Here is a 14,283-nt window from a genome sequence, read left to right as displayed (position 1 = left end):
TCTGTTGACTGATCTTGATTATGCATTAAAGATTTAGCTGTTCTGTTTTATTCTCTCTCTCTCTCTCTCTCTCTCGATCTTCTAATTGTTTATGGTATTTTAGGTATAATTTTTTATTAGGTTTGCTCAAGTCTCTTATACGGAATGCTCAGCGTTGTCAGTGTAAGAAGTTGCTGTTTAAACATTGCATTCAGACTTCCAAATTACATAGCATGGATGAAAACAGATCAAAGTCTGAGGTTTGCTTTTCAAGAACAGTGCTGCTAGATTTTAATTATTATTGACAAAATCAATGTACAATTAAGAGAATCTATGATTAGTTTCTAATTTGTTTCTTGAAAGAGTAATTATTACTTGTCAAAGAAGGCACACTTTTGAACTGTCGGAACATAATTTTGGCATTCTCATTCGCTGTTACTTGGAAACTGAATTTGGCTAGGATAAATTATGATTCCTCTTTGACATTTTTATGTGTAACTGACACAACTGATCAACATTTATCTTGGGAATGGTTCATAAGATGCAAGGAGTATTACTAGAAACTAGAAAGTGTTTCTTCTACCAACTAAGTTGTGTTTCGATCACTAGGTAACATGTGTCAGTTTGAAGCTTAGTTTTTCCCTGGATAGGATTCTTGTTCCTTTTATTACTATGAAATTCAAAATATTATATACTTAATAACATGGACTGATGTACCGCCTGAGATGATACGATATGAGCGGTATGTATCGGTCTGCTTGCTGATTGAAACACAGACCACCTCATATCGAATAGTATTTTAAAGGTGGGGTTGTATCGGGCGATACAGGGTTCGGGCGAAACAATCAAAATTTGATCAACCGGTGACCCCTACTGGTTGGATTTTGATCTAAACTGATCAAGGGCCATGATTAATCCAGTTCCAATGGTCAATTTGACCGTTGGACCACTTTTTAACCTGATTTAACACATATCACCCCTCCCTCCCCTCTTTAACTCTCTCTTTCTCTCTCTCTCTCTCTCTCATAACTTCCAAACTCTTTCTCACTCTCTTTCTCAATTAAGAGTGGTCTCGCTTCATTTGGGAGGATTTACTCATTCTAACAATTCATTTGGTGTAAGGTCTCTTCAATTAATAGTTATGTATTCTCTTTCTATTTTTAGTTAACTTTGGACATGATTAGCTCCTTATTTGCTCCATATTAGCGTAATTGTATCAAGTTACTGATGATTAGTGTCATTTCATATATGAATCAGACACTACTAGGGCCAATCTCTTACTTTGAATTCACACCTTAAGTTAATAATTTTCTGTTCAAAGTTAATTCCACATGCATTTTTTACTTAATTGCAGGAAATGTGATAGTTATGCTTAAATGCACTTCCAAACTACTTAATGAATAAAAGAATTAAAAATAGAGGAAGAGAAATATTAGTGTGTGTTTTTTAGCAGGGAACTTTGATCAAATGTGTCTCCTCTCTTAAAAACTATCCTACCATGAAAGAAGATGTTAAATGTCAAGAAAATTTTTTGGGAGAGAGAGATAGGAATAAGAAAGTTTTATTATCAATGACATAAGTTAAATTATCAAACAAAATATTTACAATGTATCATTAAATTGTACACATATAATAGATATTAAAATTTTAATGACTTCTTACAAATCCTCCTACAAAAAATGACATCTCACAAATTTTGTAAGACAAAGATGACATCCTTAGTACAATTTAGTTCATTAATTAAAAGTGATGCATGCTTGAGAGAACTGCATTGGATGTTGAAAATGTAAATGATTGAAAATTTTAATTACAAAATTTACACAATCATTTTGATATAAAGAGAAATCATACCTATTAATTGAACAGACCTTACACCAAATGAAGAGACCTATTAATTGAACAATGCATGGTTTTCAATTAGATATTATACAAATTATTTTTCAAGATGACATATTTAGAGGAAAAAATTAGACGTAGGAACTTACTTGTAATTGAGATGTCATTTTTGTTTAACAAAATCTTAGGATGTCATTTTTTTTAGAATATTTGTGCAAAACTTATTAATATTTTGATATCTATTATATGTGTACAAGTTATCAATATTTTGATTGATAGTTATACTTGTGTTATAGGTTTTTATTTAATGTGTTATACTATACTGATTTCATCAATTATGGGCTTGATTTAACCCAGTTATAGTAAATTTCAACAGGGTTGCCACAATTTTTGACTGTCCAAAATTAGTATAACCCTATTATAAAATAGTGCAGATGAGGTCATACAAAACCTAAAACACATGAATTCAACAAAATATAATGGACATTAGTTGAGTAAAATGTTTTGGAGGTTTTGGTTTTTTTTAAGACTTCAAATATCAATTTACATAGACTTCAAGATTTTTAGCTGAAATCTCAGGCCAATCATATTTGGGTTGGGCAAAGGACACATCATATCAAACACTGGGAAGTGTATTTATGCCACTTCGCTAAAGTCCACTTCTAAAAACTGTAGAAAGAGGAAGTTAGTTCCATAATTTTTGCATGTCTGCAGTCTTTGAGTTTTCTAAATTATTTTAAGGATCCCGATTAAACTCTTTTTAATGTATAAAATGACTATTTTACTTGTATGTCAATTGTTTGCAAGTATGATTAGCATATGTTATGGTTGTAGGAGCCTTTTTATATCTGAAGTAATGGGCATGAGTTCAAGACATCATTTTTCATTTTTTTTATGTTGTCTTATTTTATTTTATTTTATTTTCATTTTTCTTGGGGAAGATGATTCTTCTTCTCTTTTAATTTTCTGGTTGAGGGACATGGGTGGTGTAGTACCAATATATAAATAATATATTTTCTATGTCCTTTCCTTAGAATATAAACAGAGACAACCTGGATGCTTTGTTTTTTATGTCAGATGAAATCAATCTATGCATTACAACTTTCTTTCCTTTATAAGAGTCGAGGATATGAATCTTAGAAGATGATGCATTCAATGTGGTTATTCTCCCTTTTAAAACTTGGATATCACCCATCTTTATTTTGTTTTTCTTGATGTATTAAATGTGTCTTTTCTCCCTTTTCCATTGCTTCTATGTTCAGGCAAGTAAATTACAACCAAGGTTTGCTATACCGAATCGTACCACCCGGTACGGGTGGTTCGTACCGGTCCGACAGGCTACCGGTACGCGAACCGCCCGCTATCGGGCGGTACGCCCAAAAAAACCCTGTATCGGACGATACGGGGTAATATCAGGCAGTAACGGTCGAAATTTCGATCATTACCGCCCGACACCCTCGGTACCACTCGGTAACGGTGGATTTCGACCGTTACCGCCCGGTACCACTCGGTAACGGTTGAAATCGACCGTTACTACTATAGTGCTCTAACGGTCAATTTGACCGTCGGAGCCCCTTCTCCTCCTATTTAAACCAGTCTTCTCTCCCCTATTTCATTATACTCTCTTAAACTCTCTCTCAAACTTTTATTTTCTCTCCTAAACTCTATAAAACAACGATTTGTGAATTCAATCGAAGCTAATTTGGGAAGATTAAGATGAAGAACTTTCTAATCAAGAGGTATGTATTCGTTTTCTTTAATTAGAGAGTAATTAAAATATTTAAGATTATGATTAGTGTGTTTCGTGCATAGTAAATATTGAATAATATTTATGATAGTAAAATAAGTTTAATTAAGTTTTATTAAAGTTATTTAATGCTATGATTAGTCATTTTAATGATGATTTAATCGAAATTTATTCGATTTTATATCAATTTAATGTCTTTAATACATATTAGGGTATTTGTCATGTTTATAGGGGTGAAAGAGAAGTAATTAGTGAAAATTAGCTATATTAATCATATAATTAGTGTAGATAAATGATGATTTTATCATAATTTGAATCATATTGGATTAAAATTACATATTTAATGTTTCTTTTATGTGTTTAACATATATATGATGGTAAAATAAGTTTAATTATGTTTTATTAAAGTTATTTAATACTGCGATTAGTCATTTTAATAATGATTTAATCAAAATTTGTTCGATTTTATGTCAATCCAATATCTTTAATACCTATTAGGGTGTTTGCCATGTTTATAGTATTGAAAGAGAAGTAATTAGTGAAAAATTAACTATATTAATCGCGTAATTAGTGTATCTAATGATTTTAATACTTCTTTTATGCATGTAACATATTTATGATGATAAAATATGATTAGTTATGTTTTAATAAAATTACTTAATGTTGCGATTAGTGATTTATGATCAATATTTGGTCAATTTAATATGTTTATACTTTATAGTTTATTTGATTTAAATTTGGTAGGATCATGACATCAAAGGAACAGTCACATGATGATGCATGGGTTCATGCCCGAAAGCTAGATGGAAACCGTCATCATTGGTAATGTATTTATTGTGACTACATTGGCAAAGGTAGAGGAATAACTCGAGTGAAAATGCATTTGGCTGGTGGGTATCCTGATGTTGCAAAATGCAAGAATGTTCTAATGGAGATCCGTAAATTATTTCAAAGTAAGCTTAAACAAGCAAAGGAAGATACATTAAAAAAGAAGGCAAGAGTTGAGGAAGAATATCATAGGGCTACACAGGAACCAGTTTATGATCAGTATGAGGGTTGCGGCGATGAAGTCGACCCGGATCTCACAGTTGGGATTCGTGCATCAGTATACGGTCGATGAAGTAATGAGGCATCGACGACCTTACTCACAATTGGAGCATAGCAGTGGTAGTGGAATCCAGAGATCAACCAACATGAGGCAACCAACTGCTCCTTCTCACATAGGCCAAACTAGTAGCATGAGGTATGGTGGACTCCGTGGTTTTATGAGAGGTCTTGGCAGGAGGTCCGCACCAGATATTGTTGATATTGATCCGCAAGCCTATCCCCCACAAACAGCGAAACAAACACGGATTGACGATGCATACACAAAAGGAAAAAAACGGGATATTGGGAAGGCAATCTCAAAATGGTTCAACTTTCATAGGATTTCAACCAACACAGCCCAAGGTCCATATTATCATAGCATGGTCTCTTCTATTCAAAAGTCTAGAACGGGGATCCAACCTCCAAAACCGAAGGAGATTTACGACATGTACTTAGATATGGAGGTGGCAGAACTAAAGGCTTGGATCAAATCCTTCAAGAGGCAATGGGACGAATATGGGGTGACATTGATGTGTGACAGTTGGACAGGACCAACAAGAATGAGTATCATCAACTTTTTTGTTTATTGCAATAGAAGAGTGGTGTTTCATAAGTCCGTTAATGCTTTTGAAAGATCCAAGATGCAAACTATATTGAGAGCTTGATGGACACTATGGTAGAGGAGATTGGACCACAGTATGTTGTCCAAATAATAACCGACAATGGAGCGAATTTCAAAAAGGCTGGTTTGCAATTGATGGAAAAAAGAAAAACTTTGTTTTGGAGTCCATGTGCAGCTCATTGCAGAGATCTAATGCTGAAGGATATTGGTGAGTTGGATGCGGTCAAGAAATGTATAGCTCGAGCACAATCAATTACAAAGTTTATATATAATCATCATTGGGTCCACGCATTAATGCAAAAGTATGTAAACGGTGAGATACTTCGACTTGGAATTACTCGGTTTGCTACTAATTTTATTACATTAAAGTCATTACAGCAAAAAAGGCATGGCTTGAAGGCAATGGTTAGCTCACAAAAGTGGTTTGAATCTAGATATTCGAAATTGAGCGATGGAAAGAAGATAGAAAAGGCCATTCTTTCCTCTAGATATCGGGAGACTATAACAGAAATCATAAAAGGTGTGAACCACTTTATATTGTCCTCCGTAAGGTCGATATGGACAAGCATTCACAGATGTCGTATCTTAAATATATGCTGATTTCAGCAAGAGAGGAGGTCAAGAAAGCATTCAAAGATGATTTTAAGGTCGACCAATACGTACGAATCATTGATCGTCAGACTGAAGTTCATACAGATCAAGATATCCATAATGCAGATAAATTCATATTCAGAATAATTTAGTTTATTATTATTTAGATAATAAAAAATCATACTAACAAAATTATGTTTTGCAGCGTATTATCTAAACCCGACAATTCAATATCGATATGCTCTCGGAACGCAAAATAATTTCCTAACGACACTACAAAATGTTATATATCGGCTCTTGCCAAACACTACCGAGGCAACCGATGCTCTTACGGAGGGTCGATTATTTCGAGAAATAGTTGGTTCATTCTCCGACATTGTAGCTGTATCGTGTCGTTATACTATGGATCATGGTGAGGAAAAGTTATGCATATTGATTATCAATCATATTTAATGTTAATTATTTGTTATGCTAATAAAATCTTATTTATATATTTTTGCAGTCAAGTGGTGGCTACAATTTAGAGGCGATGCACCACATTTAAGGAAGGTTGTCGTTCGTGTACCTTCACAAACAACAACATCTAGTGGTTGCGAACGTAATTGGTCAATATTTGCATTGATTCATACGAAGGTCCGCAATAGACTCAACTACAGACGGTTAGAGAAACTAGTATATGTCCATTATAACATGCGGCTAAAATTGCGATGTGCTGAGTTGGATAAGGAGCCAGAGGAATCAGATATTGATCCCATTGACCTTCAATTCTACAACGAAGATTCAGAGCCAATGTTAGATTGAGTTGAAGTAGCAGAGAACCAAGAGGATCCTCTACTTGATGAGGCGGGAGATCCTCAGCGTCCTTCACGTTTTATCACCGAGGCAATAGAAAAAGAAGAAGCACAACCCCAACAGGTGGAAAATCCCCCTCGATTACAACATGGTAGGAGTCAAACTGCTCGAGGAACTACTGACACCCAACGGTCACACTCGTCCGCCCAATGTGCAAAGGCAAAGGGGAAGGCAGTAGCATCAGTTGCACCGTTGGAAAGAATCGAGTCGGACGACGAGACACCTTCACAATCACATTCTCTTTCTTGCTCGGTCTAGAGACATGACAGCAACACGGACAGCAGTGCCTCGACAGATGATGGCGGTGATGCCAGGCAGTCGTTGGTCTCGTCTACCCAACTTGAGGGTGGTGAATGAACCGAGGAGCAATATTTTACACATGCCACTCAAGATTCAAATTATGGAACTCGACAAGGTATTGGTCAAGTTTATGCGCAGAAGGGGAAGGCAGTGGATGAATATGAACAAATGCGACAGAGCATACATGATATAGACACAGAAAGAGGCTCATCGTATTCACAGCCATCGTATTATGGAAAATCATACGGGCAACAACAGTATGGTGATAGTTGGTCATACTTATCTGAGCAATAGCATAATATAGAATAGCACCAATATATACCTCAAGAGCTGCATCAGACAAATATGATTCATGACGATCAATCTACGATCAGCACCACATTGATGCATCAATGGCATACGATGTATCAGTATACTATGTCATAGGATCAATTTCATGATTTGGTCTAACAAACATATCATATTGATATGTATCGGATCGAGGACCCCGATCCACCACCCGTGGAGGCCCGTCGTTCGTTTTGGTGGTAGAATCAACAATCAGGTATATCTAAATATGCGATTATTTAATTCATTTGAATTTTAGAGTTTATATTGTAACAAAATAGTCTAACAATTCAACTGATTTTTCTGTAAATATTTCAATCTATAACGGGCTAAAATACGAACCTTGAACAAGACTACCTCAAAGCCCGAAAAAGATATGTGATACTATTCTTACCTAATTTACATTGATTTTGCTAAACTTATACTATTACTATATTTATTCGTAACTTGAAAACCCTATCCTAACTTTTTTTTAATTTTCAGATATTTTCGGAGGGTTAAATCAGTGAAATCATGTGTACCGCTTGGTACACCTCGGTGTACCGCTTGGTACACCGTATCGTACCGTACCGAGCCCGGGTCGAAACGCCGGTACGATACGACGAACCTTGATTACAACAATAGAAAATCTTCGTTCTATTCTATTCCATGTTCTACACTGGAAATTCAAAGACAACTAGAAAGCTCACTCCCCTCTTTGTCAGAGGTGTTGGGCACCAAATGACTGTTGCTTTGCAATGCCGCCTCATCGTCAACTATGACAACCCACGTTACACAAATAGTGCATTGAGAGGATATCAACTGGCAAGTGCCATGCCAGCACATTATCATCACTGGAGAATGCCACAAAATTCAGACCTGTCTGATAGTTCATTGTCTCAAATTGTGGTTGAAAAGTGTGATATCACTGCACATTATCATCACTGGAGAATGCCACATGACCTGGTTGCACTGACCTTGTTTTAATTGTCATATTTATCATATACAATAGGCAAGCTGGTTGCTACAAGTAACTAATCTTATATAGTGGTTCTTGTTTGTTTGATAAGTAGGTGGTTGTACAAAATTCTTCAATGAGGATGAAAAATGAAGGTCAGCCCAGTGCCCAAGGAGCATCGAGTGTATTTAGCAGTGCCACTGCATGTACTGAGGCTATTTGTTTTGCAAAGAAACAACCTTACCATGGTCCCAAGGCTGGCACACAAAGTTCTTTAATGAACATACCAAATGAAAATGCTGAATCACAGTATGCATCTTGCCATATGCTTTCTGACAAATTATCTCAGGCTAAGCTGCATCATGATGACAGGCCCTCAGATGTTGCACTAATTGAATCTTATTCTAAGCACCACCAAGTGGTTTCCTTTATATGGGCTGTTTGTAGGAGCATAGTTCCAGTATCCTTGCTTGGGAATTCTTCTTGTTGGAAATCCTTACAGAGGAACATTTCAAAGTTTGTTAAATTGCACAGATTTGAGAAATTCTATGTAAAACAATGCATTCATGGAGTCAAAATGTCATGTTTTCATTTTTTATCAAAAGTTAGATCTTATAAGTGCTCTTGTAATGGAAACAGTAGATCTGAATTTGGTGGAAGCATCAGAAAAGATTCCAGGAAACCATGCAATTCTAAAATGATTCTTGTTGGCAATCTTTTCAGTCGTTGGATGCGTTGGTTCTTTTTTGACATGATAGTACCCATGATTAGTGCCAACTTTTATGTTACTGAGAGAGAATCCAGAAAACATGAATTGTTCTATTATCCGAAGCCAGTATGGAGGACATTAGTTCAACGAACCATTGCTTCCCTGGAAGGTGATAAATTCAAGCTACTGGATCAAGTATTTGTCAGGAATATTATAAGTAAAAGATCATTTGGTTTTTCAAAAGTTAAATTTCTTCCAAAAAATAAATGTCTAAGATTTTTAACAAATCTTAGAGCATCATCTATAGTACGATTATCAAATCCAGAATTTGGCTCAAGATATTGCTCTATTGGTGCTAAAGAAAAGGCAACAATGCATCGGAAATATAAGAGTGCTCAAGACAGAGGATTTGTTCGATGCCGATCTGTGAATTCTGCTCTCAGAGAAGTATATGCTATTTTGAGGAGAGTAAAGGTTGAGAAGCCTGAAATACTAGGATCATCTGTGTTTGATTACAATGATGTACACCAGAGACTCCATCAATTTATTTCCAAGATAAAAAATAGAACATCAAAAATGCCTGAAATATATATTGTTGTTGCTGATGTACTGAAGGCATTTGATTCGATTGATCAGGATATGTTAATCGGCATATTGAAAGATATTCTTCAGAACGATGAGTATGTTATGAGAAAACATGTCAAAATATCTTGTAGGAAGAAGTCTCTAAGGATCCTTCATGATCATGTTTATTGTGATTATAGCAGCAGCAATTGTTGTGATTCTGTCTCAGAGCCTTCTGTTTCAGCGGGCAGTATCCTCATTGATCAGGTTTAGGTTCGATGTTATCATTATTTTTTGTTGTCCATTTAGCAGAACCTGTTAAGAGAATCAAGATGATTTCTTGCATTGCTGACAGTATTTGGCTGGATCTCTATATTATTTCTTGTTATGCATCTGTCTTGTCTAACATTAATTTACTGCATCACCTTATATTATCTTCTAGATAGTGGCATTTTTCTTAATTTTTCGTTTCATTAGTTGCAAGCAGTATTTAATCATTTAAGCTATTTGACCTATGTCGTTTGTATTGATATGGTTTGCTGATCCTTCCTGCTCATGATTTATAACTTGTATTGCTTAGTTGACTTCTAAAGAGTTGCTTGTCTTTGTCTTATCCCCCTCGACTATGCTCTCTGATTTTATTGTTCCTGGATTTCCACGCTGGCTGCATCTCATCATTGAGGTTGATTTTACTATCATTTTCAGTTGTGAATTTTTTTTATTGTAGGCAGTTATCTGTTTTTTATTTTCTAGCCTCTGCATACATATACAATACACTTGGTTGATGATTATATGAACTTCCTTTTGCGAAAAATATCAGTTTTTTATTTTAAGTATTATGTGAATATCTTTTAGAAAGTAGAGCATACTTTTGAAATATATTAGGTTTCTACAATGGTAGCAGGGAATTTCTCTCAGAATCCAGAAAGAAAAGCTTCTTTATGTTCTTCGAGAGCATTTAAAGTGTAACATTTTGCAAGTTGGGCAAAATTTCTACCTGCAAAAGGTTGGCATACCCCAGGGTAGTGTGTTGTCCTCCCTTCTTTGTTCATATTACTATGGACACATGGAAAGGAGTTTAATTTTGCCATATCTTCAAAGGAGTAGCAGTGATCTGGTTGTCAGCAGTAGCAAGTATACAATTAATGAGTGTACTACGGAACTAGCTAATAATGCCATCTCTGGTGTGGAATCTCTCAAATACGATATGGCATGTCTTGGGTGTCCAAATATTACTGATCTAGGAAAGAACAACCTTCTACCTTTCACTGAGCATCATGCAACTGAAGTTAATACTGTCACAAGTGACAAGGAATGCTCAACCTCAGGGGAGAATTTGTTATTAAGATTGATTGATGATTTCATTTTCATATCTACCTCAAAAGAGCAAGCAGGCAGATTCTTCAATAGAATGACAAGGGGATTTAGAGCTTACAACTGCTACTCGAACAAGACAAAGTTTGGGACCAACTTTGGCATGACACAGAATCATGGTTTAATTAATAGGATATACTCAGGTGCAGATGGCATATTATTTCTTCCCTGGAGTGGCTTGCTTATCAACTGCCAGACTCTTGAAATTCAAGCAGATTACACGAGGTAAGTTATGTAGGCAATTATCCATCATTTTGTGAGGTCAACTCTCAATAATCCCCATGACTGGAATGAAAACATTTAAAAACCATTACATGCCATTATTCATAGGTACTATCAGCATAAAAGCCATTTGTCATATCACAACAATGCTGTGATATATGCAGGTTATACAACTGACTGATTAAAGATGGAAACTTTTGACAGGTACTTTGGTATTAATATAAGATCAACTCTGACCATTGAACTACATGCTAAACCTTGCTATCGTTTGAAAGAAAAATTGCTTAACTTCGTGAAAACAAGGTGCCATCCCATTTTCTATGACTCCAACATCAATGCTCCTGCCACTGTCTGTTTAAATGCATATCAAGCATTTCTTCTGTGTGCAATGAAGTTCCATTGCTATATCCATAGCATGCAAGATGTCACCAAGCCAAAACCAAGTTACTTGTTGGAGATAATTGAAAGGTCATTCAGGTACTCTGCCTTTTACAGTTTTTATTATATTCAACTTTTAAGAATTTAATCTCATGAAGTTCTAACAACTAAATATTTCTGTCCACCTGAAAATTAATCTAGTTATGAATGTACGATACCCACACATTACGGGTTTCTCTGATCAAATGATTCCATATTTGTGAATCTCAAGTTCTGCGGGGCTAACATGATCTTTTTCAAGTGATACTCTTTTCATCTCACATCAATATTTGTAATTAACTTTGGAAGTATGATCACCATAAATGTACATCATTTTACTACATGTTGTAATCTGTGTTGTCATATGTTAAGGTTTTGTTCTCATTATGTGCAACCAAACTCACACTAGTGACAGGTTTGCTATAAGGCAGATCCTGGTTAGTGAGACAGATTACTAAAAGTAATTTCTGTGGTTGACTTAATGTTAAGAAGGATTTTGGTAGTGGATAGTCATATCTGGGATGTTCTCTTAAAGTGGTTGAAAGTAGAAAATAATTAATTATAGTTATAGAATTGAATAAAATTGTACAAAGGTATGCCTTTGATGCTTATAAGTCTTTGTTCATAGGTTGCTATTTTAATTACTAGATTTATTAGGATATAATGAAAGATGCCCAAATACGCTAACTGTTTTCCAACTACCTTGATTGCTGATCGAATTCCTTATAGTGCAGGTATGCATGACACCCTAGGGATGTCTAGTGCTCATATATGATGTTCTTCTTTTATAGTTTAGGCAATGCATGTCCAGCTCTAGCATCAGCAGAAGAGCCCATTCTGGTTCCATTTTCCTTGGGCTTTCACTTTGGTACTTTTTGACTTAAAGTGGCTTATAAAGTCTTCTAGATGTGCTGGATTACACATCTCCCTTATGGACTAGGCTTAATTTGTAAAAATTACTATGATGGGATTAGTGTCATAAACATGATTTAAATTTTTGGGTACTAAAGCTATACCGATCCATCGGTGGACCTGCATGGGTCCTAGGTCGAGTATGACAAGCGGTACATTGTGCATACCACGATGTGGATTTGGTTGGTTTGGACCGATGGGACTACATAAAGGAATTTTGTTTTAGGGTTTTTCCGACCTTTTCTATTTACATATTGTAAAAATTCATTAAAATTCAAGTGTTCCGCCTTAAAAACAATAGATAATATTTTGGAACATTTTTAGGATTTGGATTATAAAAAATCAATTATTTAGGTCTCTATGCTTGATTAAATATTCATATTTGTTTTTTATTTGTTTATGAACATTGATTACCTACTTGTTTCTAGGTGATTGGATTGGGTGTGTAACAAAATGGATTTGGCATGTGAACTACCAAGGCTTGGAAGCTAAAAAATCACCGTTGACTAGTATTAAATGAAAAATGATTCTTGCAGGTACACACATATCACATATATAGTCAACAGCTAAAATTGAACTAAATGAATAAAAAAAGGGTCATTGGCGGTCTTTAATTAGTGTTCCCATATTTGATTATCTTCATCAAAGAATCTCTCTGAAAGTATAGAATGCTGCATAATACTTTCTCATCATCTAGAGAATTACTTTGCAATGTGTAAAAAGCCTTTCTAATGTATTTTTAATTTCAAAAAATATTGTTTGTAATGACATGGGTCTGGTTTTTGCCCTTTCTCTTACAAGTTAACCTAGTTTAGATAGGTTGTAGTGCCTCATGTAGAATCACATCTCATTACACTTGCTGCTTGAGTAAAGCAATGGAGTTGTTCAGAATTGCTTTGTCAAAGTCAATACTAACTTTGTTATTTTGCAATCTGACCAATGGAAATTTTATCATGTATATGGGGTACCTGTTTCACCAGATATATGTACAAGCACATCATGAAGCTGATGCATGACATGTTGCACCACTTTGGTATTCATCCATCTCTTGGACTTGCGAAAAGAGAAGTGCTTTGGCTTGGACTGTCTGCATACATCTGTGTTCTAAGGAAAAAGCAATCACGATACAAGGAGCTGCTTTCACTCTTGAGGTCAAGGATCGCCACGTATGGAAGGATCGAAGATGCCTCCTCTCATTTGAGATACGCAGTTGATGAATCCCACTCATCTTTTTTCTCAAAAATCAAATTCTAAAATTTCAAGCTTATCCTTTTCTTATTGCACTTTCCCTCCTATTCCTTGTCGGTTGCATTTAATGGCAATGACATGTTTATTGACTTGGACATGTTAACCTTGTAGCTCTTGCCATTTTACCAGATTAGTCTTTGATGGTCAAAACTTTAGTTTCACAAACTTTTTGTGACAACAATTTTGCGATAGAAACAACAGAACCTTGACATGTTATGTTGCCATGTTTTTGTTTGATCTGCTGCAATTTTTCTGAGCTGCAACGATGGCAAGCCTCTGCCTCTTTGCCACTTCTCAAGTTGCAGTAGTTGCTTGAATTATGTACCCAAACATGTTCTTAGTGCTGTGAAGCGGCTAGCCCTTAGCAACAAAGCAAATATCTGTTGCAGGGTGTCCTTCCTATGTTATGAAAATATTTCTAGAAATTAAATTTCTTTTTATGATTTGGTCTCTCTTCCTAACAAGTTTGGGAAGTATCAAATAGGCACCTGTTGGTATGATTCTCATGTAAAGCTGGATTAGGATTCTTTAGATCCTTCAATTAGGGTTTAGGTTCTTCA

At 35.4% G+C, this 14,283-nt stretch overlaps 1 protein-coding gene across 1 annotated transcript in view; it reads left to right on the top strand.

The window, feature by feature from the left end:
- LOC135604779 (telomerase reverse transcriptase-like) overlaps positions 1-13,873 on the top strand; it is a 47,908-nt gene extending 34,035 nt beyond the window's left edge. Inside the window, exons 9-13 of the mRNA XM_065094429.1 lie at positions 32-239; positions 8,393-9,817; positions 10,455-11,149; positions 11,351-11,623; positions 13,456-13,873. Of these exons, the coding sequence (XP_064950501.1) occupies positions 32-239; positions 8,393-9,817; positions 10,455-11,149; positions 11,351-11,623; positions 13,456-13,729 (2,875 nt within the window). The 3' untranslated portion in view covers positions 13,730-13,873. The remainder of the gene's footprint in view (positions 1-31; positions 240-8,392; positions 9,818-10,454; positions 11,150-11,350; positions 11,624-13,455) is intronic.
- The last annotated feature ends 410 nt before the right edge of the window (positions 13,874-14,283 follow it).

The sequence above is a fragment of the Musa acuminata genome, chromosome BXJ2-2 (assembly GCF_036884655.1).
Source record: "Musa acuminata AAA Group cultivar baxijiao chromosome BXJ2-2, Cavendish_Baxijiao_AAA, whole genome shotgun sequence".
Classification (NCBI taxonomy): Eukaryota; Viridiplantae; Streptophyta; class Magnoliopsida; order Zingiberales; family Musaceae; genus Musa; species Musa acuminata.
The sequence above is the reverse complement of the archived record's forward strand: the minus strand, read 5'-3'. Positions and strand labels throughout refer to the sequence as shown.